This window comes from Cannabis sativa, chromosome 1, assembly GCF_029168945.1.
Source record: "Cannabis sativa cultivar Pink pepper isolate KNU-18-1 chromosome 1, ASM2916894v1, whole genome shotgun sequence".
In the NCBI taxonomy this organism is placed as follows: Eukaryota; Viridiplantae; Streptophyta; class Magnoliopsida; order Rosales; family Cannabaceae; genus Cannabis; species Cannabis sativa.
Genome location: NC_083601.1, coordinates 37,220,248 through 37,248,114, shown reverse-complemented (window position 1 = coordinate 37,248,114; position 27,867 = coordinate 37,220,248). Strand labels below are relative to the sequence as shown.

At 31.4% G+C, this 27,867-nt stretch overlaps 3 protein-coding genes and 2 long non-coding RNA genes across 8 annotated transcripts; 2 read left to right on the top strand and 3 right to left on the bottom strand.

Annotated features, from left to right (window-relative positions):
- Positions 1 to 6,117: 6,117 nt before the first annotated feature.
- LOC115706832 (enoyl-CoA delta isomerase 2, peroxisomal) lies at positions 6,118 to 7,301 on the bottom strand. The gene has a single exon (XM_030634583.2). The coding sequence runs from the start codon at positions 7,063 to 7,065 to the stop codon at positions 6,346 to 6,348; it is 720 nt and encodes a 239-aa protein (XP_030490443.2). The 5' UTR covers positions 7,066 to 7,301; the 3' UTR covers positions 6,118 to 6,345.
- A 3,036-nt stretch (positions 7,302 to 10,337) lies between these two features.
- Positions 10,338 to 11,277, bottom strand: LOC133029265 (uncharacterized). The gene is made up of 2 exons (XR_009683419.1): positions 10,983 to 11,277; positions 10,338 to 10,640 (listed from the first exon to the last, which is right to left on the bottom strand). It is a non-coding gene; the product is annotated as an uncharacterized LOC133029265 (long non-coding RNA).
- Positions 11,278 to 13,092: 1,815 nt separating this feature from the next.
- LOC115707649 (uncharacterized) lies at positions 13,093 to 17,344 on the bottom strand. 2 transcript variants are annotated; one of them, XM_030635669.2, is made up of 7 exons: positions 17,065 to 17,344; positions 16,023 to 16,374; positions 15,859 to 15,952; positions 15,445 to 15,566; positions 15,144 to 15,293; positions 13,659 to 13,757; positions 13,093 to 13,543 (listed from the first exon to the last, which is right to left on the bottom strand). In XM_030635669.2, exons 2-7 carry the CDS (start codon positions 16,341 to 16,343, stop codon positions 13,493 to 13,495), a joined length of 837 nt encoding a protein of 278 aa, XP_030491529.2. In that variant the 5' UTR covers positions 16,344 to 16,374; positions 17,065 to 17,344; the 3' UTR covers positions 13,093 to 13,492. The 2 variants fall into 2 exon arrangements, with proteins under 2 accessions (XP_030491529.2, XP_030491530.2); XM_030635670.2 differs by having other exon boundaries at positions 16,023 to 16,359; positions 17,065 to 17,318.
- Positions 17,345 to 17,991: 647 nt separating this feature from the next.
- LOC115706653 (digalactosyldiacylglycerol synthase 2, chloroplastic) lies at positions 17,992 to 22,376 on the top strand. Of its 2 annotated transcripts, XM_030634370.2 has the most exons (5): positions 17,992 to 18,246; positions 19,286 to 19,567; positions 19,820 to 20,083; positions 20,290 to 20,639; positions 21,615 to 22,376. In XM_030634370.2, the coding sequence occupies exons 2-5, from the start codon at positions 19,286 to 19,288 to the stop codon at positions 22,108 to 22,110; spliced, it is 1,392 nt and encodes a 463-aa protein (XP_030490230.2). In that variant the 5' UTR covers positions 17,992 to 18,246; the 3' UTR covers positions 22,111 to 22,376. The 2 variants fall into 2 exon arrangements, with proteins under 2 accessions (XP_030490230.2, XP_030490229.2); XM_030634369.2 differs by lacking the exon at positions 17,992 to 18,246 and having other exon boundaries at positions 19,280 to 19,567.
- A 1,835-nt stretch (positions 22,377 to 24,211) lies between these two features.
- On the top strand, positions 24,212 to 27,208 carry LOC133037249 (uncharacterized). 2 transcript variants are annotated; one of them, XR_009687375.1, is made up of 4 exons: positions 24,212 to 24,489; positions 24,624 to 24,699; positions 24,841 to 25,188; positions 27,031 to 27,208. It is a non-coding gene; the product is annotated as an uncharacterized LOC133037249 (long non-coding RNA). The 2 variants fall into 2 exon arrangements; XR_009687374.1 differs by lacking the exon at positions 24,841 to 25,188 and having other exon boundaries at positions 24,272 to 24,489.
- Positions 27,209 to 27,867: the final 659 nt, after the last annotated feature.

Genomic DNA, 27,867 nt, shown 5'->3' with positions numbered 1-27,867 from the left:
AATCCTTAGAGACAGTTGATCTATTTATAGACGAAGTTTTAATTAAAGAATATTCATTAATTAGTTTGGTAGTATTATACTTTTCAAAAGGATGGGGAAAATATTTAGTAATTAATTAACACGTACATTTGACTCCACTGTCCATTCCCACCACAAATTCGTTAATTAATTAAAGATAATTAATTGATTAACACATCTATAATTTAGGCGACCCCGTAGGCCGCCATGTATGATTATTTCCACACGTACATATATGTTATTTCTTGTTAGTAAGCAGACTTCTATACGCGGTCCAGATTAGGACAGTTTTCTATATTGTTTGTTTGTTTTTTAAATTTTTTACTTAAATCATATTTGTTCCTTATTCACGGCAAAACTAGATGAAAATGAAATTTATTTTTTACACTTAATTACATAAATTAAAATTTTAACGGTATAACCTATTGAATTCTTATTCTATTTTACTTTTTACATTTTTCGTTTAAAAATTTCAATTAAATGCTATAGTATACTGCCCACACACAAGTAAAAAATTTTTATTGATCCACGTAAAATTAATAAAAAAATAATTTTAAATATTTAAAAAATTAGAAAAATAATTATTTTTTTCTTACTTCTTTTTTTTTTTTCTTTTTCTTCTTCTTCTTCTTCTTTCCTAAAAACCCTAAATCTCTCTCTCTCACACACAAATATCCATCTCCTTCTCTGTCAGTCGCACACGACTCCAATGTCAGGGAGCGCCCACAATATCCAAAAAACCCAAACCCTAATTCTCTATCTCTCTCTCTCTCTCTCTCTCTCTCTCTCTCTCTCTCTCTCTCTCTCTCTCTCTCTCTCTCTCTCTCTCTCTCTCTCTCTCTCTCTCTCTCTCTCTCTCTCTCTCTCTTTGTGTGTGTGTGTGGTGTGTGTGTTTCTCATCCTATCTCTTCTCTCTTTTCATCGATGTTCTCGATACGACTCCAATGAGCCACCGTCAACAGCTCCACTGCTCGATTTTTCTGGTCCTATGTTTCTCTCTCTCATCTCTTTTTTCTCTTCGTGGTGGACCTCACTGGAGCCAAAGCTCCAAGGCTCCAATATTTGAGCCATCTCCGAGTCCCAGTGAGCAAATCGAAGCTCCACAGAAAACCCACGACCAAACCCAATAAACTCCAAGCCCGATCCCCCATCTTCACACTCGCTCTCCCAATTTAGTTTATAATTTTGGGTTGTTGTTTATTCAGAACCGGTGAGTTCGATATCATGGATTTAGTTTAGAAAAAATTGGGGGTGGGATCTATGGGGATAATGGTGATGTTGATTGTGATTTAAATTTTATTTATAATTTTGGGTTTAGGTTAAGGTGGTGGTGGCTATTGTGATTTGTGGGATATATATTTTTTTTTTTTGTTGTGATTTTAGGTTAGTTCTAGTGTGGTGGTGGTTCTAGTGGTGGATATGGTGGTAGTGGTTAGGGGTGTTCATCTAATCCAATCTGCACTGCATTGCTCATAGTGCATTCGATCAGCACTAAGTGCGAATTTCATTTTCTGGATGCAATCCAATCCGCACAATATCTCAAATCCAATCCAATTCAATTCGCAAAAGTGCGGATTGAATCAGTTAATTTACATTGGTTACTTTTTAATATTAAATTATTTAATATTTATGAAAAAAAAAATTTACATGACTAGCAACAAAATAAAACAAATTATTATTATTTTATGTCTCCAACAATAAATTAAAATAAATAAAATAATGAATTCAAAGGAAGAAAAAATTGTATGTATAAAGAAATGTTTAATTTTGTTTTACATTGTATGTAGAAAAAAATTATATATAAGAATGGAATATACATGTGATTTATTAAGTTTTAAAATATAATTGTATTATATGTATTAGACTTTTAAATTACTATTTTCTTTACATTAAAATATTATTTGGATATATAATTTTTTTAATTATTTTTATAAATATATGTTAATTACGTACATTGGATCAGTTACTTTTACATGTCAATCAACATTCGATCCGCACAAGTACGAATTTTGAATTTTCTAATCCAATCCAATCCGCACAAGTGCAAATATCTGCACTTTGCGGATTGGATTGAATTAGATCGTGCAGATTGGATTGGATCAGTTATTTTATGAACACCCTTAGTAGTGATTGTGGTGACACACCCAGTGATAATGGAGAAGAATAAGAAGAAAGAGAAGCAAGATAGATTAGGGTTTCAAGAAAAAAAGAAAACAGAAGAAAAGAAAAAAATAGAAATGTATATTTTTTATAATTTATTTATTTTTATAATTTTTAAATTATTTTTTATAATATTTTAATAAATAATATTATGTGGACTAATAAAATTTTGCCATGTGTATACTTGTGTACACATGAGTACTCTACTGTGACACTTAACTGAGATTTTTAAACAAGAAAGTAAAAAGCAAAATAGAAATATTGGAGTTTAATTAATAGATTTTGTTGTTAAAATTTTAATTTATATAGTTAAGTATTAAAAAATATAAAATTTAAATAATTTTACTGCTAATATCCTTTTATTAAATCTAAAAGGTACAATCCTATCTATTATGAAATCATGCAAATAATTTTTGGGTGAAAAATAATAAGATAGAGTAATGATTTAAACTATACATCTTTTTTAATGTAATTAATTATTACTATAATTAAAATTGATATTAAACAAAATGAAATATATTTCTTGTGTGCGAAAAAGGGTGTAATTTGAGTGTGTTTATAAGATATAGATCTTCTATTATTGTATTATTTGTTGCATGTGGTAGCAATTTCTTAATTTGTTTGCGTGTTTGAAAATTAAAAGTGTGTTTGGTTATAATGTTTTAATTAATTTTTTATTTTTAAAATTAGAAATATAAAAATATTTTTAAAATTATGTTTTATAAAATTATTATCATTTTTTTAATTGAGAATCAAAATTTTAAAAATAATAATTAAAAAATCACGTTTCTAATTTTTTTTAAAAAAGAATTCTTAATTAATATTTTAGACTCTGACTTCAACCTAAACTTTACAATCTAAACGAACCTTAGCCCCGACCCTGATCTCGACCTAAATCTAACTTAAATTAAATTAACAAATGAAAATGAAATTTACAGAATACACTTTTATTTTCTGTTTTTAAAATTAAAAGACAAAAATAATTATAAAACGTATTTTTATTTTTCAAAATTAAAATTTTAAAGATAAGTGATTAAAAATTTAAAAACAAAAATATTACGGAAAGAGATCTAAAATAAAAATAGTATAGCACTCTTGTAGAGAAGATAAAAAGTGGTGAATTTTTGACTAAATATGAAGGCAGGTCCAATCCATGAATGAACAAGACAAAGTCAACTGGTTTTTTCAACTTAGTATTCTCTATTTTTCTCCAAGTAAGGGAGAAAATAACTCCAATTAATTAACCAAGAGATTAGACGAATCTAAGGTGTTTGGTGTGTTTGTTACGAGTAGTTCAAAATTAGATTATAGGTGATATTATTGAGAATATAATTATAGAAAAAAATGTAGTATGTGTTTGTGTTTGATTGTGTAGAGTAATAGGTATTTATAATCTCATTAATTGAATTATATTATTTAATTGAGTACAAATTTTTTATATATTATTTAAAAAAATTATAATAATTTTTTTTTATTATATCTATTTAATATTAGTTATACATATAGATAAAATAATTATTTATTAAAAATATATATTAATTAGTAAATATTAAATTTTATTATATTTTTTATCAATTAAAATAAAAATTTTCATATATTTATTTTTGTACGTTATGTTATTGAGGAAATTACATACTATACCCATTTTACTTTATTTGTTTTAATTTTTATCTCCATTTTTATATCCTATAAGATATACCCACTTTTATAAATGATGTCCCCATTAGACCTCTTAGATTAATGTAAATTATATGCTACACTTAAGTAGAGAGTGAGGGTATAATGGGCAATCCACTCAAAAAAAAAAGGTATATTTTAATAAAATATAATATGACGGTATTTTTGATTAATAGATACAAAAAAGTGGTATTTTTCAACTTATCCCTATGCTATTTATGTATACCATTTGCATAAAATTTAGATTAATTAGGATTTTTTTCCCTAAACTTTAACATGTACTGAATCATGTCCCATGAACTATTAAAGTCGTTAAATATCTCCCATGAATTATTGAGATTGTTGGATTTAAAGATTTTTTTTCTAATTTTAGTAAGGAAAATCTAACATGTTTAGAAAGCTTGACTTAGTACATGTGAAAGTTTGAAGGACATGATTTAGTAAATATCAAAGTCTAAAGAGCATGATTAGTTCATGGATAATTACAGAATTAGTAAAATTGAATGAAATTGAACAAATGTCCTTAAATCTTAAAAAATTTAAGGGTATAATTTGTTACATGTTAAAATTTAGGTGGCGAAAGTCCTAATTAGTTTAAAATTTATATATATAACATATATATTATTACTAATAACATAAAATTAACTCAATTTCAAAAAAAAAAAAACCAATCCAAACATTTTTTATAATAAACCATAATTAATGCTATTTATACTTATTTATTATTTAAAAATAATACTCTCTAAATTAATGTAATGGAAAAAAATAATTGAAATTCACCTTTTTTTCTTAAGTACAAATATTATTCTCTTTTCAAAGGTGGCTATATTACTAGAGATGGAAATTTATACCGCGGGAATAGGTAACCGCGGGGACCCGCCCCTAATAGGGTGGAGATTCCCCGTCTTGGTGGTTAATGGGGCGGTGATGAGAGACAATTTCAATACCCGAAGCGGGAATGGGGCGGGGGCGGGGATAATACTATCCGCACCATATCCGACCCCGATATAGATATATATAATTTCTTTTTTATTCTTAACATATATATAGTTATCATTGATAATGAAAATTATATATCATATGCTTAAATTATGAAGATATAATGACGATAGTGAATTGATGATCATTGTGGATTACATGTGTAAATATATTTTTCTTCTCGATTCTTAATTTCATCTTTGTTTACTTTTTAATTTGTTGGGAGGCTTGAGAGGTATGAGACTATGATCCTATACTTGGGTTATGATTTTTTTGTTTTTTTTTTTTCAAACTTTAAGACATATTTAATTTTTATTTTCTACTAAGTTATGCTTTTTTTTTAGGTAGGTTTATCTTTTATCTTCTATGAATTATGAATGCATAAAAAATATTTGTGAGAATATTGGTTTAATTTATTTTTTTCAATTATTTTCAATTATTTTTTTTTTTCATTTTACCTTAATGGATACCCGATGGGTTCTCCATAACCGATGGGTATTCCCCTACCCTAAATTCGTTGGTTATTAGACGGGGATGGGACGGGGATGGGTAGCAGGGATGGAGATTGCACTCCCCGTACATTAACCGCCAAATTTCCATCTCTATATATTACTTAAAAGGTTCTAAGATTAAACCCTTAAAACTTAATATTTCACATTACCACCCAGCATTAACGCTATGGGCAGAAAAGTTTTTATGGATAGCAAATGAAGAGAATTACAGATTTGCGTTATTTATTGACCACCACAATTGTACTTATTTAAAGACTATTGTCTCATTTTAAAAACTCTGTAGATACAAAAGGATCTACCTCCCATCATCAATGGAACCGAACCTGTTCTTTGCCCAAACAGCTAGACTATGAGCACCCTCATTACATTTCCTTGGTATCCAACACAACATATAACCAGAAAAAGCATCAATTAAAGCAAATAAATCTAGAAAAAGAGACATGAGACACTAACAAGGTGTCACACTAACAGAGAAGAAACCAAGAACAGACACACAAACGTAATAAGCAGCTAAGCAACAGCCTACGCAGCTAAACTAGATACTTTGTTCTCTAAAGAGTCTTAATTTTTCTTTGTAGATCCCTGGTGAGCACAATAAGTAGCTCATATCATATGTTGGCTATGTGGGCTGCTGGTGCCAACTTCTCAGGAGTTAGTACCTGTTGTTGCTAACAATTTATTACTTAGAGCTTTAATTTAATCCCCTCCATTTTATATATCATCATACATGCAACAAATGATTAATAACTTATGAAACAACCGATCAAAATAATTTCACCCAACCAAAAGATTTATAACATTATCTATACACAACTACACAAGTGAAATTTCCGTTTCTTCTATGTTCAGCCGAAGAAAAACATCATCATTTTTCATTCCAACATTATGGCATTTGTTCTTATAGATTAATCTGCATATGAAATCATTGAAACGGGATATTATCTTTAATGAAAAAACCTTAAAACTTTTTAATTGATTGAAAATCCAGAAAGGTTTTCCATCAAAGCTTTGGGGCAATAACTTTTGTGGAAACTCCAAGCACGCCGCACAATTCCGGGAACATACTCTTCCTTATCTCCGCGTAAACCTCGCCATTCCACTTCCTCTTGGCCAATTGTTCCGCCAGGCGCACCGCAGCCTCCAAGGTCTTCTCCGCGCTATCGTGCGCCGACTCGGCTATCCCCATTCTAACTGCGTCATCGCCCTTGATCTTCGCCCCCTTGAGCATCACGTCCCGCCGAGCCGAAACCGATCCTATCTTCGACCTCATTGCTGCAGCGAAGTAGTCTGGAAACGGAAGTCCTAAATCGACCTCGGACATGTAGAGAACACCTTTATCTCTCCGCATCAATATGTAGTCGTGGCACAGGGACAATAAAAAGCCTCCGGCAGCGGCGTGGCCAGGAAGGGCAGCGATCGTCGGCATCGGGAGGGAGATTAATTCGGCGGCGACTGGCTTAAAGGAAGCGACCATCTGACGGAGGCGAGTGACGGCGCCTGATTTGGAGTCGGCGGATCGGGCCCAGGCGAGATCGAATCCATTTGAGAAAAACTTGGTGCCTTGGGCGGTCGTGATGAGGACGGAGCCAGGTGTGGCTTGGGATTTAAGTTGGGAAATAGCGGAGAGGATGGAGTCGATGGCATCGGGGCCAAGGCGGTGATCGTCGTCGCCGGTGAGTGTAAGGAAGAATAAATTACCGCGCTTCTCTAAAGTACACATATTTTCTCCACCACTTTCGCTTTTCCACAATTGATTTTTCTCTCCTTTCCTTTTCTGTATCCAAACAGAGTACCAGTTTTGTTGGATGCTATTCCTACCTTTTATCTTTTACTCGATAAGAAAAATGCAAAGAGGCGGATATTATGATTTTTCTTATTGATTCCTCTTGAAATTGGTTAAAAAATATTGTCACGAGAAATGCTAAAATATATTATACTAGTCGACATATTAATTAAGTATCCAATCAATAATGGGACATCACACTATTAGTACTTACAGTATATTCTTTTAAGGCTAATTAGTAATTTTTCCTGATTTTGACAAGTAGTAAATCGTGTCTTTGAATTTTTTTAGCCGTTAAAAATTTCTCGAACTATTGAGATTGTTAAATTTAAGTATTTTTGTCTAATTTCATTCAATTTTACTGTTTCAGTGATTGTTAATGTACTAAATTATTATCTTCAGACTTTGATATCTACCAAATCATGCCCTCAAACTTTGATATGTACTAAATCATGCTACTTAAACTTTCATCCATGTTAAATTTTTTTTACTAAAATTAGACAAAAGTCCTTAAATTTAACAATCTCAATAGTTCAGGAGAATTTTTAATGGTCAAAAAAATTCAGTAGGCACGATTTAGTACATGTCAAGGGGAAAAATTACTAATTAATTTTTTTTTTAATATTTATAGTTGTCAAAATAAATCTATCATTCTAAAATATTATATTTTTATTTCTCTTATTTTCTTAGTATGATCTCACATTATATTAAAAATAATTTTTTAAGTAAAAAATAACTTTTATTTAATAAAAGAATTGAAAAAAAAAAAGAAAAAAATGACATATGGCTCTAACACTTTACATGAAATTTGTCTTAAAAATTAAATTATATTACATGTGGCAGGACTATTTTAATGGGCAACCTCCATTAAAAGCATCGGGTTACATATACAATGTAATTAAATTTTGAGAATATAGACGTTGTGTCAGTGTACCGAAAGAGATAATAGGCATATCACTTTTTGTGTTTTGTTAGTAAAAAAAGTTATTTTTGGTAAAAACTTTTATTAATTTAATATTTTAAATGCGATACGTGTACCAACAAATCTTTAAGTTGTTATTTTTCTGTAAAAAGTGTACCAAATTGTATGTGATAAGAGCAAAAAGCTCCCAATGCTCTAAAACCAATAAGCTACGTCGCTATCAATGAGAATTCACTCCTGACTCCTCTTTCTCGGGTTGTGTATTTTGGTCCCCACCCAATATCTAGCTTTTTTTTTTTTTTTTTTTTTGTCTTTTTTTGGGGGTAAATACCATTTTGGACCTTCTGTTTTACAAAAGTTATCAATTGGACCCTGTGTTTTGTTAAATGACAAAATGGACCCTGTATTTTCTAAATTAGTACAAATAGGACCCTGGATTGATTTTTTGTCAAAACAAAGTTTAATTATAATCCGATCTAAAATTGTTATGACAAAACTGTTTACATTTTTTTTGTATCTGTTCGTATTAAGCATTGTCTTCAAGTTAGTTATATTTAAAAAAAAGTTGTTTAAAATTAAGCTCAGGGTCTTATTTTTACTATTTTAGAAAATACAGGGTCCATTTTGTCATTTAACAAAACACAGGGTCCAATCTGTAACTTTTGCAAAACACAGAGTCCAAAATGGTATTTACCCTTTTTTTTTCCTTTCCAAAAAAACTGTCTTATATTTATTTAGTTACTGTATAAATATTTAACTTTAATTTTTATCCGTAAATAAATATTTAAATAAATTTATATTTTAAAAATTTTATAAATAAATAATGGTTAACTATTAAATTATTATTTACGTGTCATTTTTTTTATCATTATATTTAAACTATTTTTTTTAAAAATAAAAATTAATAAATTGAACCAATAGAAAATTATCCCATCCTAATTTACTTAACACTTAACATCTAAATACCCATAGAAATTCTAGAATCGTAATTATAACTGCTAAAAATTAAATTTAAAATATTTATTTATAATTATAAGTTAAATTTAAATATTTATGCCGTAAAATACTTTTTATTTAATTATAATTCTATAATTTTTTGTTTTAATAATTAGGTGTAAAAAAAATATAATCAGAGATTTATAAATATACTAGAAGAAAGTTACGTGCAAGACACATATGCATAGTTTTATGTTAGTCGCTATATATGTAATTGTAAAAAAAAAAATTACAGGTCACCATAATAGTTGTTTCTAATCTTCTTTTACTTCGGTTAAAGGAATAGTGTAATATTTTTACTTTGCACTTTTCATCCTGCAAAAAGTATGTATACAAAATATAGAAAACCTTATGAAAAATAAAATTAAGCATAGTAAAACGTTATCTTAATCTTTCATCAACTCAGCAGTTTGAATGGTGAATTGACTGTACTTTGGGCTCATCCGTTACATATAACTGGATTCTCCATTTAATGACTGATAATCTCTCCGTAATTTTTTGGAGAAGCAAACGATGATCCTAAAAAATTTAATTTAAATATTACTTTTATGATTATTAAGATAAGTTTCAGTGGACTTGTAATTGCAAAAAAATATATATATATTACACATTTATATATATAAATATATGATATACTAAATGTGAAAATATACTATATACTAAATAGAAAGAATAACCTATATGTCTGTTGATATAATAAAAAAAAGTAACTTTCATCAGAGTTGATCCATGGAAAGACGTGAGAAGGAAAACTTGTATGATCTTTTGATAAACAAAGAAATGTTTAGTGCTTATAATAAAAAGAAATATTTATCGTAATAATATGTATATATAAAAAAAATTATTGGGACTTTCTTACAATTTTGTCTTCAATTTCTCTTAAAATTGAATTATAAGTTACAACTATTTGGATACAAAAAATTTAAAGGAGTTAAACTAAATTGCAACCATAAGAAGCGAGTTTCAAACATCAACTCTAGCTACAACAAATTAATATAACCAGGTATAAAAATACATTCCAGATTCCACACATATATAATATAGGGTAATTTGCGGCAAAATCTCCTAAAGTGGACAGGTTTTTGCAACTAACCCCCTAATCTAAAATTTTGGTGGTAAAACTACCTAAACCACTAGTCCGTTAGCAGTTAGCCCTTTCCATCCATATTTGGCTGTTAAGTGCCAGGTTGGAATGTCCACGTGTACAGAGTGTACACGTGGCACAATTTTATTAGTCCACGTAAATAAATATATAAAAAAATAAAAAATTAATTATTTTAAAAATAAACAATAAAAAAAAATTATTTTTCTTTAAAAATTAAAAAAAAAAACATTTTTAATTTTACATTTTTTTTTCTTTTTTTCCTTTCTTTCTTTTCCTTTCTTTTTCTTTCTTTTGCAAATACCCTCTTCTTCTTCATCTCAGCTCTCTCTCTCTATCTATCCACCACTTCCCTCCAAAGCCACTGTAAACACCACCACCAACACAACCGAAACCACCATCATCCGTAGCCACCGTAGCCACCGTAAACCACCACCATCCATAACCATCGTAAACACCACCGCCCACCACTACCGAAACTACCATCACAACCTATTTTTCAAATCCATATCACACAAAAAAATTAAATACTAAACCCAAATTAAAAAATATTCAAATCTAACAAACAAATAAACACACAAATATATACACAAAATTTCAGTCCCAAAACTCAAATATGAAAACCCTAAATTTATTTTCCCCAACAACAATTATCTTTTCTCATATCTGAAAATAATAAACACGATAATACACAAATAGGGATATATATATACACAGATCTTGATGATTGCAAATTTTTTTTTTTATAGAAATCCCTAGATCTAAAGAGAGAGAAAGAGAGAGAGAGAGAGAGGAGATCGAGCAAATAGAGAGGGATAGGGGATCGGGTTTTACCTGGCGTGGTGGTCCTCGACGACGGCGACGGCACCTGGGTCCGTGGTCCTCGACGACGGCGACGACGGCGACATGGTCCTTGGGTATTATCGGGAGAGAGAGAGAGACAGAGGGGGGATTGAGAAAGAGAAGATGGCTGAGAGAGAGAGAGAAGGGTATCGACAGAGATGGCCGAGAGAGAGAGAGGGGGATCAAGAGAGATTAGAGATGGCATGGTGGTCTTCCATGGCTGCCTACCTGCGAGAGAGAGAAAGATAAGAAGAAGAAGAGGGTGTTTGCAAAAGAAAGAAAAAGAAAAAAAAAAGAAAGAAAGGAAAAAAAAAGAAAAAAATGTAAAATTATTATTATTTTTTTAATTTTTAAAGAAAAATAATTTTTTTTATTTTTTATTTTTAAAATAATTAATTTTTTTTTATTTTTTTATATATTTATTTATGTGGACTAATAAAATTGTGCCACGTGTACACTGTGTACACGTGGACATTCCAACCTGGCACTTAACAGCCAAATATGGATGGAAATGGCTAACTGCTAACGGACTAGTGGTTTAGGTAGTTTTACCACCAAAATTTTAGATTAGGGGGTTAGTTGTAAAAACCTGTCCACTTTAAGAGGTTTTGCCGCAAATTACCCTATAATATATGAATGTATAGTATGTGAAAAAGAAAAGAAGAAAAGAAAGAAAAGGGTAATAGAGATGTACCTCCTGAATGTAGTGTATGAGGCTTTTGTCAGTAAGTTTGTTCCCACGTTGGTCTGTCACGTAACTATAATAATATATGTTAGTTTTTTTTGTTTTTATAAAAAAATAAATAAGTTATTACTGTTAAGTAATTAACAAACTGAATCGTTTTCGTAAAAATGGGAAGATTTGATTTGAATAGAAAACTATTATTTTTGAATAAAAAACTTTTTTTTAAAAAAAAAATCACCCAATAATTTACAATAAATTTAGAATTCTGTTATATAACCACATTTTATATAAAATAAATATAATTAATTTTTTAATTTGCAAAATTATTATAATTATTTACTATTATTTACTAACCATAATTATTATATATAATTAATAATAATAATTGATTGTATAGTATTTACTAACCAAAAAATAAAAATTCCATTCCTTTGTAGTTCGATTCTTACTATCATCTCTATTCCATTTTTATTTTATAAGCAAACGTTAGCTAAGAGTACATTGCATGACCAAGGACAATAGAATTGAGGACAAATGCTGCAAAATTTGCAAGTTCAAATGCTCAAGACTAAGTACATGACTTAAAGAAACATAAGAAAATAGGACAACTCTTAATTTTTCTGAAATTTGAATATCATTTAAAGAGAAAATGTACAAAGTACTCAAAATCAATGGAAAGTAAAACTACACAAACTTACAAGAAATTAACCAAACAACAACACAACAATTACAAAGAAAATCAAAACACCAAGAAAACACACATCTCCAGCAAATAGAGACACAAAGACAACATCACAACAAACATAGTGATAATGAAAAAATAAAATACATAAAGCCAACACCATAATCTAAACCCAACCAGCACTAAGAAGAGCCACTCTTCCAAGTAAAATAAAAAATAGAGCACGCTATTCTATATGATTCACCAAGAAATGAGATAGAACAACACGAGCGTGCACTGTACTTTGGGGCAAGCCCGCATCCTTCCCTCATTATTTACAAAATCATCATATAGTGGCCAGAGTCAGAAACAACTACTTGTAGAACCTCGTAGAATGTCTCTAAACAAGGTTGAGGAAGGGAGAGGTCTCCACTGCACAAAGTTACAACCAAACGCCACCCAATACTAACTAACAATAGCCACCAGCCCACCACCATCGCCATGAGGCGAAATGGTGACGATCCCTTTAGCCAACACAACATAAACAGCAGCCGCTGCAAGAGATCCACAAACCCCCAACCCTTAACAATTAACTTATTCTCCCTATTTATTAGGTTAATTTACAGAAATATATATTATATTAATTTAAAAATTAAAAATTCATCCAACTTCCCCCCCAAAAAAAATCACATTTTGAAACTCAAAGCCATAGATCCACATAATAAACGCCCAAAATAAGACAGTTCCTTCACTCATCAATTGTAAAGCATAGCAGCATTTGGAAGATTGAGATGTGCAAAAATGAAATGGAGAGTTTGTACAAAAAAAAGGCCAATTTTTAGAAAGAGAGGTTAAACCTATACAAAGGGATGCCTCCTAACATTCATTAGAAAGACAGAGTTAAGTCTTTTTCAATTTCTCCTCCCCACTTCACATAGGTAGGTAAAGGTGAAAAGCTTCTACGGTTGGCAATAAATGTTCACTTTGAATATGCTCTGTTCCCTCGTAAACACATAGGCGTAACAAGTGGACCCATTACATTGCCTCTTTAATACCAAAATAACTCTAGCAAAAATCCTAAGGTATAGATGCAATCATGAGAAGCAGCTCAAATAACCTATACAACAACAACTCATGAGTCCATGAGGCTTTATATCAGCTGCCTTCAGGGGGAGGATTTGACTTTTCAATCAGAAACTCGAGTCTCTGCACACGAAGTGGAAAGCAGATACAGTTTTAATAAGACATGAACCAACCAAATGCATGACAAGCAAAACAAGGAAGGCAGCCAATGACATGAATATCAAACGAAAGAGTATACCTTCACTGATCTATTTACTTCTTCGAGTTTATGAAGCAGTAAATCTCCGGGAACTATGCCTCTGCGGTCCATCAAAGAGTAGCGTGGGGAAGCTGTCATCTGTGAAAAAGTACCCAAACATGGTTTGACCAATGTTAAATGACCAACCATCATTTATAAGAAAATTATGGACAAGAAATCTAAAATGTCAGGGGAACAGATTTAATCAAAAGAGTATTGCAAGATAAATGTATCCTCCATAGAAGACTTAATGCGAATTAAGTGAACCGTGAATCAGAAAACCTCTACCTCCTATAGAAAATCTAAGAATGAATAAACCTTGCAAACCTCAATCTATCAATCTTCCGTAAATTTACTCAGCATCTCAGAAAACTCTAATGATAAGGAAAGTGCTTTTATATTAATCCGAATGTTTGGTTCTAGAAATTTTTGAATTGTTTCTAAAGAATATGATCCTCTACTTATAGTCGTTTCTTATAAGCCAGAGCAGAGAAAATAGCTGGAAACTTAGAAGAGATTCCCCTTTCCATAACTCAGCTGGGGAAAAAGGCTTGACAAATTTTCTAGTAATTCAACTGCATACCAACAGAGAGTAAAAAAATGAGCTTTCCTACTTCCTCATATCATTTACACTTCTTTCTAAAATGAATTCGCTTCTCTGATGATAAAGAAAGTGTTCTTTATGGTTTCTTAAGGATTCTAATGGTTGCTTCAGAATATAATCCTTTTCTTATAGTCCTTGCCAGAGTAGAGAAAACAGCTGGAATATGCGAAGAGATGCCCCTTTCCATAGCTCAGCTGGGGAAAAGACTTGACAACCAACAGGGCGTAAAAAAAAATAAACTTTCCTAATTCCTCATATGCTTTACACTTTTCCCTAATATGAATTCATTCTCTGATGATAAGGAAAGTGCTCTTATATTAATCCTAATGATTTACAGAAATTTTCGAATGGTTTCTTCAGAATAGAATCCTCTTCTCATAGTCACTTCCTATAAGCCAAAGTAGAGAAAACAGCTGGAAACTTTGATGGCCTTATCCATAGCTCAGCTGGGAAAAGCCTTAACAAAAAATCTAGTAATTCAACATCCTTTACACTTCTGCCTAATATGAGTTTGAATTCTCTTCTTGGATGATAAGGAAAGTGCTCTTATATTATTACTAATGTTTGGTTAGGAAATTTTCGAATGATTTCTTCAGATTAGACTCCTCTTCTTATAATCGTTTCTTATAAACGAGAGTAGAGAGAAGAAAACAGCCGGAAACTTTGAAGAGATGTCTGTTTCCATGGTTCAGTTGGGGAAAAGGCTTAATGAAAAATTTAGTAATTCAACTGCATACCAACAGAGCGTAAAAATGAACTTTCCTAATTCCTCATATCTTTTTTACACTTCTTCCAAATATGAATTTGCTTCTCATTTGTAGGCACGCAGCCATGTTGAGAGAATAGTAGAGAGATGTAGAGATCTGGAGATCCATAATTACCTTCAAGCTTTTGACTGGCGATCTGAAAACAGCTGGTCCCTCAGACAATGATCCCCCCCGACTAAAGTTTTCTCCTTCAGCAGCTAAAGCAGAAGGCTTCCAACTTTTATCAATATCCAGCATAGTCTTTGAAGCTTCTGTTATGATGACCTGTAAATCATGAAGAGAAAGAACTCATATGAGACTTCAATTTCACATTGTTCAAATGATAGTGCAACACAAAGTAGGATCCCCTGATTCCTGTGCAAGCTAAAGCCACTCAGACTCTACTACATTATAGTATAAAACAAAACTATCACACCTTCCTCAAATCATCAGGATCGGAAACACCTTGAATCTGTAATTCATCTACACGTGCAGCTTTTCCATGCGCTATACTTTCAACTCTGAAGGTGTGTATTCCATACATTGACTGCAAGCATCCTAAAGACGACAAAATGAACAAAGAAATAACTTCATCAATTAATTTGTACTCTATGAAATTTACAGTAGATTGAAGTAAACACACAGCCTCAAAGGCAGTAATTATTCATTAAATAATTTACTGTAATGGGCATGTACTGCAGGCATAGTTCCACATTCGGGTAACAAAAAATTAGATACAACAAAATTGAAGATGTAAGTATCAATAAAATGGTGGAAATGGGGCAACTCGTCAAGACAATATTATAAGGAAATTGGCTTTAGAAAGAACAAACACTAACTGGATCATTACCTTGTTCGATGATAATATTAATGACTAGGGAAAGTGGCAAGTGTTTCTCAATTGTCGTGATCCCCCAAAAGGGAATGAACGAAGGTCTCGAAACCTTCACCAAAAAAAAAAAAACACTTTGAGCTGTAGTTTATTTCTTTAAAATACAAAAAATATAGGTTTACCTTGTAAACTATTTCATTAGGTGTCACATATAATTTGCGCGAGGAAATATCCTTCCGGAGAATACGTCTTCTGATAGGAAGATATAGCAACATGAAGATACCAACTCCCCAAGCTAAAACCAGCAACAGTGATATACAAAGCCATATAACAGTATCATACTGAATACTATTTTCTGCAAGTTCTTCAAAGGAGGCTGAGTATAACAACTGCTCGGTACTGTCTGCACTGTCATCCTCATCTAACTCAGATTTTTTGTCAGCCAGTAGCTGATTCCTTGATAATCTAAGCTCGGGTAGACCACCGGTATGACCCAACAACATTCCTTTAAGCTTAAAACTGGTACAGTTATCACTATATTTATTACCAAATAAAAAAAAAAATTACAATAGCATTGTAAAGCTTTAAGTAAATACAAAGAGCCTCCTCAAAGGCAACTGCATACATAAAACAGCAAAATACAGAGACGTGATGCTGACGCTTAAACAACTGCTTTGACTATTCTGGGTCCTTTTGGTCCTTACTGATTCAAAACATTGTTTCATTACAGTTAAGAAATAGCCAGCCCTTCTAGATAGCTTGCCAAAGCATAAAATGAAACACCTAACATATCCTATCCTCATAATCATTTTGTACAGCTTTTGATGCATAGTTTATTAATTCAATTGAAACCCACATAATCTGGTTAACACCTGAAGCATTTTCAAGAGTAGTTTTATTCTAAACGGTGACAAAAGACACATTTTCACTGTCAATGACTCAAAACCCTAATGTTCCAATCCGTGGCAAAGAAACAAAAATGGATAAAAAAACAAAAAACTAAAACCCCAATAAGTCATTTCATTCTTTAGTTAAAAAATAAATATCAGCTTGCTCAAGCCAGGGCTTGAACAACTATACGTCTATCTTCAGCAACTACCATTTCCTTCCAAAAAAAAAAAAATCACTCACCTTCTTTTCTTCTTTTCCTAAGAACAAAACCAAAAAGTACTAGAATTCAATAAAAACCAAAATTTCAAGAGAAGAAATCATTAAAGTAGTCACCTGTGTTTGGCGAGACTCGATTATAAAAGTCCTCGGTTCGTAAATGTGAAGTTTTGGATCGAGATGTTTTTGGGTATTATGGTGAAGTTTCCAGAAAGTTGTTTGTTTGTTTGTTTTTTTTTTTTTTTTGGATAATAAGGTTTCCAGACAGTTAATGGGGATGATAGTGTGAGAAAAAAAAAGAAAAAAAAATAGTGATGCGAACTACCGGTCGTATTATAAATTTTTTAGTTTGCTTTTGCTCCAACCCAATTTTCTCCCTATTTTTTAACGACTTTTTCTTTCTATTTTGCTTCTTCAAGCGGTAAACGGATTTGCCGTTGAAAGTCCCGTACCGTACCGTGCACTCCATCATTAGCCAATCAAATGATGCCAAGTACTCATGTGAAAAGTTTTCACATTTAATTTTCTCAAAATTAGTTACTTATTATTTTTTTATAAATGAATGAATATGAATGATTGAACTACTGAAAGTTTTCTTAAAAAATAAATAATAAATAATTTACTTACCATTTGCCCAAAAAATACTTTAAAAGTCTCCCTTAATTAACAGTGGGTAAGTTTACTCATAGTTACCCATTATTAATCTAATCTTTTAATAATAGTTTATATACATTTCAATTATTTAGGATGTGAATTTTATTACATTTACACACACAAAAAGAAATACCAAAACAGATTAAAATTATCTATGTATACTATAAATTTTTCCATTAATAATAAATATGGCACCATGATACACTTTTTTTTTTGAGAGAAACACTATGATACACTTAATGATTTTTGTTTATGAGCATTGTCTTTTATAAATAATAATATTAATAATAAAAATAAATAATAGTAATAGTTATAGCACTAAAACAAGGTAAAATGAACCCACATAATAATATGCAACAGGAGTTAAACTATACATTTAAATAAGAAAAATCCTTTTAAGACTTATAAATTATCATTATTATTTGATTAACTGAGACTTATAAATTAAAATAAGGGAAAGTAAACCCAGAAGTCATTTTTTTAATCCTTTTCCTTTTCTCCCTCTCCAATTCCATTTTGGGGAAACCCGCAGTGCTTTCTCCGGCAAAGCTATTGTTTTTCCTATTAAATTCCACAAAACCTTAACTTCTTCATCCTCCGCCGCACCACTTCCTTGCTGTTTATCTGCTCTTCATAGCTATTAAGGTATCTTAGTTTAGTTACTGTTTATTTTTCATTTCTATATGTCTTCCGATTAGAAATTTTAAAAATGTAAGTACTGAGCAGATTCGTGAAAATGAAATCATGGTCGCCATTCTTAAATTTCTTTTCGAATCTCAATTATTTGTTTGCTATCAATACCACGTATTATTTTGCTCTTCTCGTTTCGGAAAGTATTATGTATATAAATGTAAACAATTTAGCCAAAATCCAGACACATAGCTTCGCCCCTGTTTGCTTGTGAAGTTTCTTTCTGAAAATTGAGGAGAACATGGTTTCTTGATTATTTGTTATTTTTATGATAACGGGATAACCATTTTAATTTATTGTTGAAGTTTTTGTTTGAAATCTTTAAGATTTGGTTCTTTATGTTTTTGGAATATATATAATGTATAAACTAAATTATGATCTTAAATTATTTCTTGTTAGTAGGAATAGTTATATATATATTATATACCGATTATTATTTTGAATGAAGTCTGATTGTTGGAATAAATGAACAATTTTTCCCCCTAATTGCCACATGAGATGCTGCATTATTCTACCTATATTTCCCTTAACTGCATTATTTAACCTATACATTCAGCTACACTCACTCACTCACACACACACATACACAAAAAAAAGTTAAGATTATTTGGATCACTTGATACTATTGAATTTGTGACTACAGTTTTGTATGGTTTGTGGATTTCTATGATAATCTACATCTAACACCTTCATTTTCTAGTACATAATGCCTTAGCTTTTCGTGTACGTCTACAATGAACGTAGTGAAACCATGCATATGACACTTGAGCATGTGATTTCTAAAGAAAAGAGGTGTTTCTTCTGTTGTTATTGTTTGTTGTGGTGTATCTGGATTTTACTTTTCTGAGGCACTGGGTTTTTCTTTTTATAGAAAAATTATTGTACAATTGCAGAATCTATGGTGATTGTTGAATGTTTCTAAACAATGTCTGCTTTCAATTGTAATAAGAATCAATACAAAGATGATTAATTATCACATTTTGACCTGATGCAGATGAATAGAAAACGGCACATTGCAATTTTCACTACTGCCAGTCTTCCATGGATGACTGGAACTGCTGTCAACCCCCTTTTTCGTGCAGCCTATCTTTCAAAAGATGGGGAGCGAAAGGTCACATTAGTGATTCCTTGGTTATCATTGAAAGATCAAGAGCTGGTCTATCCAAACAATTGCAGATTCTCCTCACCTACTGAACATGAAGCATACGTACGTCAATGGCTTGAGGAGAGGACTAAGTTTAGGTCTGATTTCACTATACGTTTTTATCCTGGAAAGGTATATAACTTTAATTTGTGGCAGTTTCCAGTTTATGAAGCATCCTAGGTGTGAATGAAGATTTTATTATCATTTCAATAAGCGTATACCTTTTTTTTCGGCTTAGTTTTGCAGAATGTTTATTATTTCACATTATATCAACAATTTCACATCTTTTTTTTTTCTTCTTCATATAAGTAAATAATTGCGGGTGCCTTACAATATAACCAAATATCAACCTTATACCAATTTACTACATAACTTGTGGTGCAGTTTTCTGTAGATAAAAGAAGCATTCTTGCTGCCGGAGATATTTCTGAAGTAATTCCTGATGAAGACTCAGATGTTGCAATTCTTGAGGAGCCTGAGCATCTTACATGGTATCATCATGGGAAGAGATGGAAAACTAAATTTTGTTTAGTTATAGGGATTGTTCACACCAATTATCTTGAATATGTGAGGAGAGAGAAGAATGGAGTACAAGCATTTTTACTTAAGTACATGAATACTTGGGTTGTTAGTATATATTGCCACAAGGTATTCCTTTATATCTGTTAGATTTCATGAAGTAACTTCAATTTTGTTCTTTCTTATGCATCTTGAGTTCCTAGAGAACTCTTTATTCTTATATTTGATGCTTTAATACTAGAAGTGTTCAGTTGAATGTGAAAACTTTAAGAAACTTTATTAAGTTTCTCTCTTTTTTAGTTGCTAACCACATTTTACGTGTCTTGTCGATTTAGGTAATTAGATTATCAGCTGCCACCCAGGATTACCCTAAGTCCATCATTTGTAACGTTCATGGAGTTAATCCCAAGTTTCTTGAGATAGGCAAGAAGAAGCTAGAGCAACAACAGAATGGAGACCAGGCATTTACAAAAGCTGCTTACTACATTGGGAAAATGGTGTGGAGCAAAGGGTACAGGGAGCTACTTAAACTTCTCCATGATCACCAAAAGGAACTTACGGGGCTTCAGGTTGATTTATATGGAAGTGGAGAAGACTCTAGTGAAGTTCAGGAAGCTGTTCAGAAGCTGGAATTGTCAGTTCAAGTTCATCCTGGGCGTGATCATGCTGATCCTATTTTTCATGAGTAAGCTATCCCATATTTTGTTAAATTTCCTATTTTTCGTCTCTAATAAATTAGTACTTCTTTAAGAAAAATAATGATTGTCAAGTATTCAGGACTTATTTTGCACCAACTATGCCTGTAATTGCTCGTAATATCAACTCCAAATACTTAATTTTGGAATCGCTCCATCCAATCACTATTTCTTATAGATTGTCTTTAACAACCAAAGTGTTCAATATATGGTTCATCTGATCACTGATTTCCTAATCACAGAAGAAATGCTAATTTTGGCTTTTTTCTCCTTTTGACTTTTGATTCATGAAATAAAGTGGAAGTAGATTCTTCTTATTTTGATTATTTGTTCATGAAGTTGAATTTGTTGTAGATATATTATCTTCCAATCATACATATGACAGAGCTTGAATTGAAACCCTCAATTAAAAGAAAAAGTGGGAAAATGGGCAGAATTATATAGCCATGTCAATAATTTCTAGGATGTAATCTAGTTCCTCATGTTATTGGGAGTACATGTTTTTTTTTCTTTTCTAATTGTTTTGGTTGGCTTGTAACTTATCCAGATAGTGTATATATAAAAATGTTTAAATTAAAGAAATAATAGCTGTTAATTTTAGTCGGGCCCTTTTAAAATCTGTCAGAGTTGTTTGGAGAGGTGTGAAAACCTGAGGAAATATGGCCTGGTAGCAGTTATACCTAATGCTTATTTTCTCTTGTCAAGTTATTCTTTACCTACTTCATTTTGTTGAATACTAGTTTTTGCCTCTGGATTTTTTTGTCTCTGTAATTTTACTTTTATATATTTTCACTGTCTCCTGTGTTCTGAGATCTTCAAGCACTTCCTATATACTCTCGCCGTTGAATGGATTTTTTAAGTTTGAAAGGCTAATCTTTCTGAATGAATTAAAAAAATACCAATTAGTGAATTTTCATTTTCCGAAATGACATTTCTATGCTAATCATTTTTTATCTGCTTTGTAGATACAAAGTGTTCTTGAATCCAAGCACCACTGATGTGGTTTGCACGACAACGGCCGAAGCGTTGGCTATGGGAAAGATTGTTGTTTGTGCTAATCATTCGTCTAATGACTTCTTCAAGCAGTTCCCAAATTGCCGAACATTTGATAAGAGCAATGATTTTGTTACGGTCACACGCAAGGCACTAGCCGATGAGCCTGCACAACTGACTGATGCACAGAGACATGAGCTCTCCTGGGAAGCTGCCACAGAGCGGTTTCTAAAGGCTGCAGAGCTGGACCATTCGTTGACAAAAAATCAATCAGGATCTCCTTCCAATAACTATATGTCAACATCAATGAATCTGCAGTGGAACATTGAGGATTTATCGGCCCAAGTGCATCATTTTGTTTCTGGGTTTGAAGCATCTCGGAAGATATTTGGTGCAATCCCTGGAAGCTTGCAACCAGATGAAGAGCAACGCAAGGAACTCGGTTTGGTTGTGCCTGCAGGGAACTAATGCTCAAGAATATGACGTCATAGATGCTCTTGCTGACTACTAAGGTAATAAAATCAAATTAGATTTAGAAGAATCATGCTGTTCAATTGGATTTAAATAATGCTCTATGCAAAGAACATAACTTAGAACTACGATTGTTTGGATGTAGTCTACTCGGGGGGATTCTGCATTTTTCAGTCCTTGTAATTGAAATGTACATACATATTATTGTTCACACTATTTTTGACAGATGTGAATTCATATGATTACTTAGAATTTTCGTACAATGTCTTATTTGTTTACTTTTACTTCAAATAAATATTTATTATTATTATTTAAAAAAAAAAAGAGAAAAAGAAAGCAAGCTTGACAAATGGATTAGTGGAAGTTACAAAAGTTGCTCAATATACTAATACAGAATTTGGATGTTATATATTAGAATTGGGGTAGTTTCTAATCTCGAGTTGACCTGTCGAGTAGGATTTTGAGGATCATTCCTTAACTCTTAACCGAGTTGTAGCTCTTAACGTGTACGGTGTACGTAGAGGTGTGGAGCCACACTGTAGCCCCCAACTCCAACAACGACCAAAAAATAAAAAATTATTGTTGGAGTCAAAGGTGATATGAATTATATTTGTGCCTGCACTCTGCAGGAGTATGAGTTTTATTTTTCTAGTTTTTTTCCCCTGAAGTTTGTTGGGATATTTATTTATATTGTTTATACGTACGGGATAGATTATTATATTATTTTTTAGAAAAGAATTATTATAAATTAAAAATATATATATAAAAAAAATCTGAAAATTATAACTAAAAACAGAATTTTATTTGTTTCTCCATATTTATCTCTATTTTATTTATTCAAAATCAACCTACAAAAAATAATAATTATCAGTAAATATCTTCCAAGAAAAAATTAATTTAAATTTCAAATATGTAAATAAATAAAAATATTTTTTAAAAAAAATAAAAAACTTTTAGAAGAGCTGCGAAGGAAAGAGTGATCAATTTCTTTTTTTTGCTTAAATTGGTTTTTATTGTCATTGAAGTTATAATTTGTTTGGCGTACAAGTTTTTGAAGTTGTTTATAACTCTCGTCTTTGAAGTTTAAGGGATTAATGATCATGACGAAGAAGTTAGAGATACCAGATTTGAATGAACTTCCCAAAAAAGTGGAAGTGGAAGAAGATCATCAGCAACCAACAACAAAGAGTTTACTAGTCTACACAAGAAGGCGCAAAGGAAACCCTAATGATAATTACTTATATTCACCACCAAATAAGTGGATAAAAGTAATTTCAGCAGAGACGACCAAACCAGCTGTTGATGTGATAAGCACTTCAATAAAAGTTGAAGCTAATAGCTCCACCACCGCATGCAGTAGCTGCCACATAGATTTTGAATCTTCAGCACGCCATAGCCACAACCACAACCTCAGCCTCAGCCTCGAGTGTGCCTCACATTATAAGTGTAGATATATATAAGATTTATGTTGACGTTGTATGTATATACTATCATTAATTAGTAATAATATGTGTACACGTTAGAGACTGTCAGTTATTTTAGGTCAACCTATTAGTATTACTATCTGCAATTGTTATTTTTTAGTTACATATTTTAGGTCGACCTATTTAGTTCATGTTTATATTTTAAGGTTTTGGATGACTGTTTATTATCTGCTTAATTAGTTCTTATTTCTTTCTCGTAACGAGATTTTTTTTTAATTGATTTTTTTTTTCTAAATAACTCAAAATTCATTAAAATGATAGAATTTTGGTGAGTGCATTGGGACTCACCTCCCAAAATCGCAGAAAACCCACCTAGCCAAAGTAATGAGGTTTCTATTCTTTACCTAAATATATAGAAAAAGATAGATTGATGCGGACCAAAAATTTTGGGGGAAAAACTTTAGATCTTAAGCATGTAGAAGATTTAATGAAAAAAATTGAAAAAAAATCAATTTTCATTTGATTGCATTTTAAAATAATTTATTATCATCCCATGAATAATTTTTTTTTATTATTTTGATCGAATAACTAATCTCTTAGGGCCCGTTTGGTTGGTGGTAATGGGCCAGAAAGGAATGGAATGGAATACTAATGGGCCTGATTCTTTTGTTTGGTTGGAAAATAATAATTTTGGAAAAGAATTCCATAGTAATGATATTCTCCAAACTAACGGAATTGCTTTTCCATTTTTCATTTGGTGGAATTATAATTCCATTCCACTACTTTGGATATCAATAAATTATCTCTTTTCTCCTCCAGCCATAGGCGAAGCCCCACAAACCCTAACCCTAGCAAACTGAAGATTAATCTGCCACCAGCCATTGTTGTGACTGTCTTCTTCGATCATCTCTGCAAGTGACGGGTTCCTTGATTGGTGGTAGCATTGCCAGAGGTTATTCTCTCTCTCTCTCTCTCTCTCTCTCTCTCTCTCTCTCTCTGGTTTGGTGATTCTGAATCTGTTCTTGTTGTTTTGTGTATGAATGTGTGAATCTGTTCTGAATCATTCTCATCCTCTTCGCTCCTTAGAGCTTCTAAGGCTACCGGAGAGTCCTTCGCCTTCCTCTCCGTGTTCTCGAGTTTGCTGTTCTTCTCGAGTTTGAAGGTATCACTATCGCTCACATATACATTTATATAATTTATAGTTCTCGAGTTTGGTTTTTTGTATTTTTTTTTGCTTTGTACAAAACTTCTTTGAACTGGAAATTTGTTCCTGTGCACATTCTAAGGCTGCTGTTTTGTTCAGTTCTTGCTAGTAGTTTTTGCATCCATATGTGTCTATGGCTTATTGCATGGTTCGGCACATCTCTCGTTCTCACTCCCAAATCCCAATTCCAAAGCTATCAACCCCTCACTACACAACCTTCTCACTTCCTCTCTCTCTCACTTTATATATGTATATGACTTTACCACTGCTATGATAACTCCAATACTCGAACCTTCACTTCTCATTCTCCCTAACATTCCAAAACCCCTTTCGTTTTCCACCTTCAAAACTCATCATTTTCTCTCCTAAACAACCCATCATCGACTTTCGCTTAAACTGAATCCATGGCTGCACTACCGTCCACCGTTGATTCTGTAAACTCAAACGGTACGATCTTTTCAATTATTTTCTGTGAAATTTAATTGGGTTGTCTTTAAATTCTTGTTTTTTCCTTTCAGCGATTATTAGTTTCAGGGCTCAGATATGTAGAATTTATGGGTCTATTTCCAATGGAAAATTTATGCTTATACATAAAACTAATTATTCATTCCATGCACATGATTTTGTGGCCATTTCATAGACCCAAAAAAACGAAAGAAAGAAAGATGATCTTGTTGGAATGTTTTTGTGTTTGTCTTTTACCTTTCTTTTGAGTGTTTGATTTTCTGTTGGGTAGTTCTGAATAATGATTGCTGCTGTTTTACCTTATATGAGTAATGCTTTCTTTCTAATATGGTATTGTTGTGGAAATAGAGGCTTAAATGTATGGCCATAACCAGAGAGGCTCGCAGTTTCTACTAGAATTGTTGCTTGTTTTGGTCAAGATTTTTTTTTTCCGCATAATTTTCCTGTACGATTACATACTGTTCTGTACTTGATTTGGCAAACTCAAGATGTATGAAGGGGAGAGGTGGTATTCGTGCCAAAAATGCCAGCATAGGTATGTCTTTGGTTCAGGCTTAAGGATGAGTTTGCCAAATTGACAGCCTTAGAACTTAAAATAAGCAAAATGGCATTCTTTCATTTTAAAATTTGTGCATTAAATCATGGGTTTGTCGACACAGAAAAATGTTGGGAAATACATAATTACATATGGGGCTATGTTATTAGTATCACAATTGATATACTTGATAGCACATTCTTTCAAGAGCTTTGATTCTTTGGTTTATGTTGTAGACTTGTAATGCCTGTTTTCACAATGTCATAGTCACTTTCACTTAGCAGTTGCATACACTTTTTGTATTCTTGTATAATTTACCAATACACATTCTGGGAATGAAGGATGTGTCAGGTACAGTGCGTATAAATTTCAAAGTTGGCATGTGTAATTAGTTAGAATAATCAAATGTCTAGTCTTTTAGAATTTAAAAAGTGACTTGTTTAGAAACAACAATTTCTGCTTGTGTATGGCCTTGAAAGATGGTTAAACACCTTATTTATTAGTTTGACAAAGATAATATAAAATATTTCATCATGCAGCTGATGGTTGAATTTGAAATATATTCTGACAAACTATCTGCATGTTGCGTAGTGTGAATTATTCATTCATCTCCAGGGTTTATGTCTCTTGCTTTCTTTGTATTAAAATTAGTTTCCGTTTGATGCTTAGCTATGTTTAAGCATTGTAGTGATGATTTCCATTCCTATAGATTGAAACAATATTGGGCTTCATTTGATAGGCAATTGCAGTTGGTCTACTCAACTCAGAGCACAATTTTATCTTTAATTCTTTGATTTGATGATATGTGTTGGTTTTAGTGCTTTTTTTGTTTTCTTTAAAAAAGAATGCTTTAATGGATTGTATTAGGTATATATAGGTAGATCACTTTTGAAGGATTGTTTCTCAAGTGAAAGTTTTGGTATTGTTACATGCACAATATTAAAAATGTTTTACTAATCACTATCTATATACATGCAAAAATTTGTTATGAACGATTGAGTCTAAAATGGAATAAGACTAATTCGAGATATTGTCCTTGTTTAGGTCTAGTGCACAAAACATTACATACTTAACAGCTATGGTTTTAGTGCCATTTGTTAAGTGTCATTATAATTGTTAGGATATTATATAAGTTTATTGGAAATATTAATTATTTAGAATGCTGAAATTTGAATTTAAATAGTTTGTTGTATGTGTGCATATTTTTTTTTTATTTTCTTTTATGTGATATGATGAAGAATTATTCAGTGGATTATGTAAGATAATGTTCTGGTTTCTTACTTTTTCAGTGTCCCAGATGATGAGAAGGATGAATGGGCGAGACTTCTGATTGATGACTCTCTTTAGTACACAGCTCGGGAAAGAGTTAGAAAGATCATGTTTATTCACTTTGATCTAAAATAATTTGCAGAACAATGTATATTGCCTTTGACATTCAGTAGTATACAAATTATAATCTTTTGGATCTGGTGTAATGTGTTATGCTCATAATTTTGCAAACAATTGTTTTGAGCATAAATATAGGTATTAGACATGAATACTTATATTTTTTGTAGTGATATTTTATGTATGGACAATGTTTGATCTTATTAATTAAAAAATTATAATGTCAGGTTTTTTTTTAAAAAAAATATGATTATATAGTTTTTTTAAAATTAAAATTTTCATGTGATTATATAGTTTTTTTTTAAAAAAATATGTCAGGTTTTTTTTCAAGAGGTAATATTTTATAAATTCAATAAATATAAATTTATATATAACAGATTTTTTAAATAAATATTAATTTTTTTTAAAAGATATCAGTTTTTTTTTTAAAATATATATCAATTTTTTTAAAAAAAATATATATAAGTTGAATATATTTAATTAATTTTTTCATCATGTTTTAAAAATAATGGTATTTTTGTTCAAAATTAATTTATTCCATTCCATTCTATTATATAGTCAACCAAACATAAGAATATGTATTCAATTATTGATTACATAAATCTAACCAAACAACTTAATCCTATTCCTACTCTTATTCCATTCCATTACCATTCCTATTCTTATTCCTATTCCTATTCCATTGTTTTCATTACCTTCAACCAAACGGGCCCTGTGTTTGTAAAGCTACAATGTAATTG

Coding starts and splice junctions, on each gene's coding strand:
- LOC115706832 (XM_030634583.2), bottom strand. CDS start 7,065: ATGTGTACTTTAGAGAAGCGCGGTAATTTATTCTTCCTTACACTCACC.
- LOC115707649 (XM_030635669.2), bottom strand. CDS start 16,343: ATGTTGTTGGGTCATACCGGTGGTCTACCCGAGCTTAGATTATCAAGG. Junction 13,758..15,143: donor CGCCAGTCAAAAGCTTGAAG/GTAATTATGGAT, acceptor ACTTTTTCACAG/ATGACAGCTTCCCCACGCTA. Junction 13,544..13,658: donor AAGTAAATAGATCAGTGAAG/GTATACTCTTTC, acceptor CTTCGTGTGCAG/AGACTCGAGTTTCTGATTGA.
- LOC115706653 (XM_030634369.2), top strand. CDS start 19,280: ATGCAGATGAATAGAAAACGGCACATTGCAATTTTCACTACTGCCAGT. Junction 20,084..20,289: donor TTAGTATATATTGCCACAAG/GTATTCCTTTAT, acceptor TTGTCGATTTAG/GTAATTAGATTATCAGCTGC. Junction 20,640..21,614: donor GCTGATCCTATTTTTCATGA/GTAAGCTATCCC, acceptor TCTGCTTTGTAG/ATACAAAGTGTTCTTGAATC.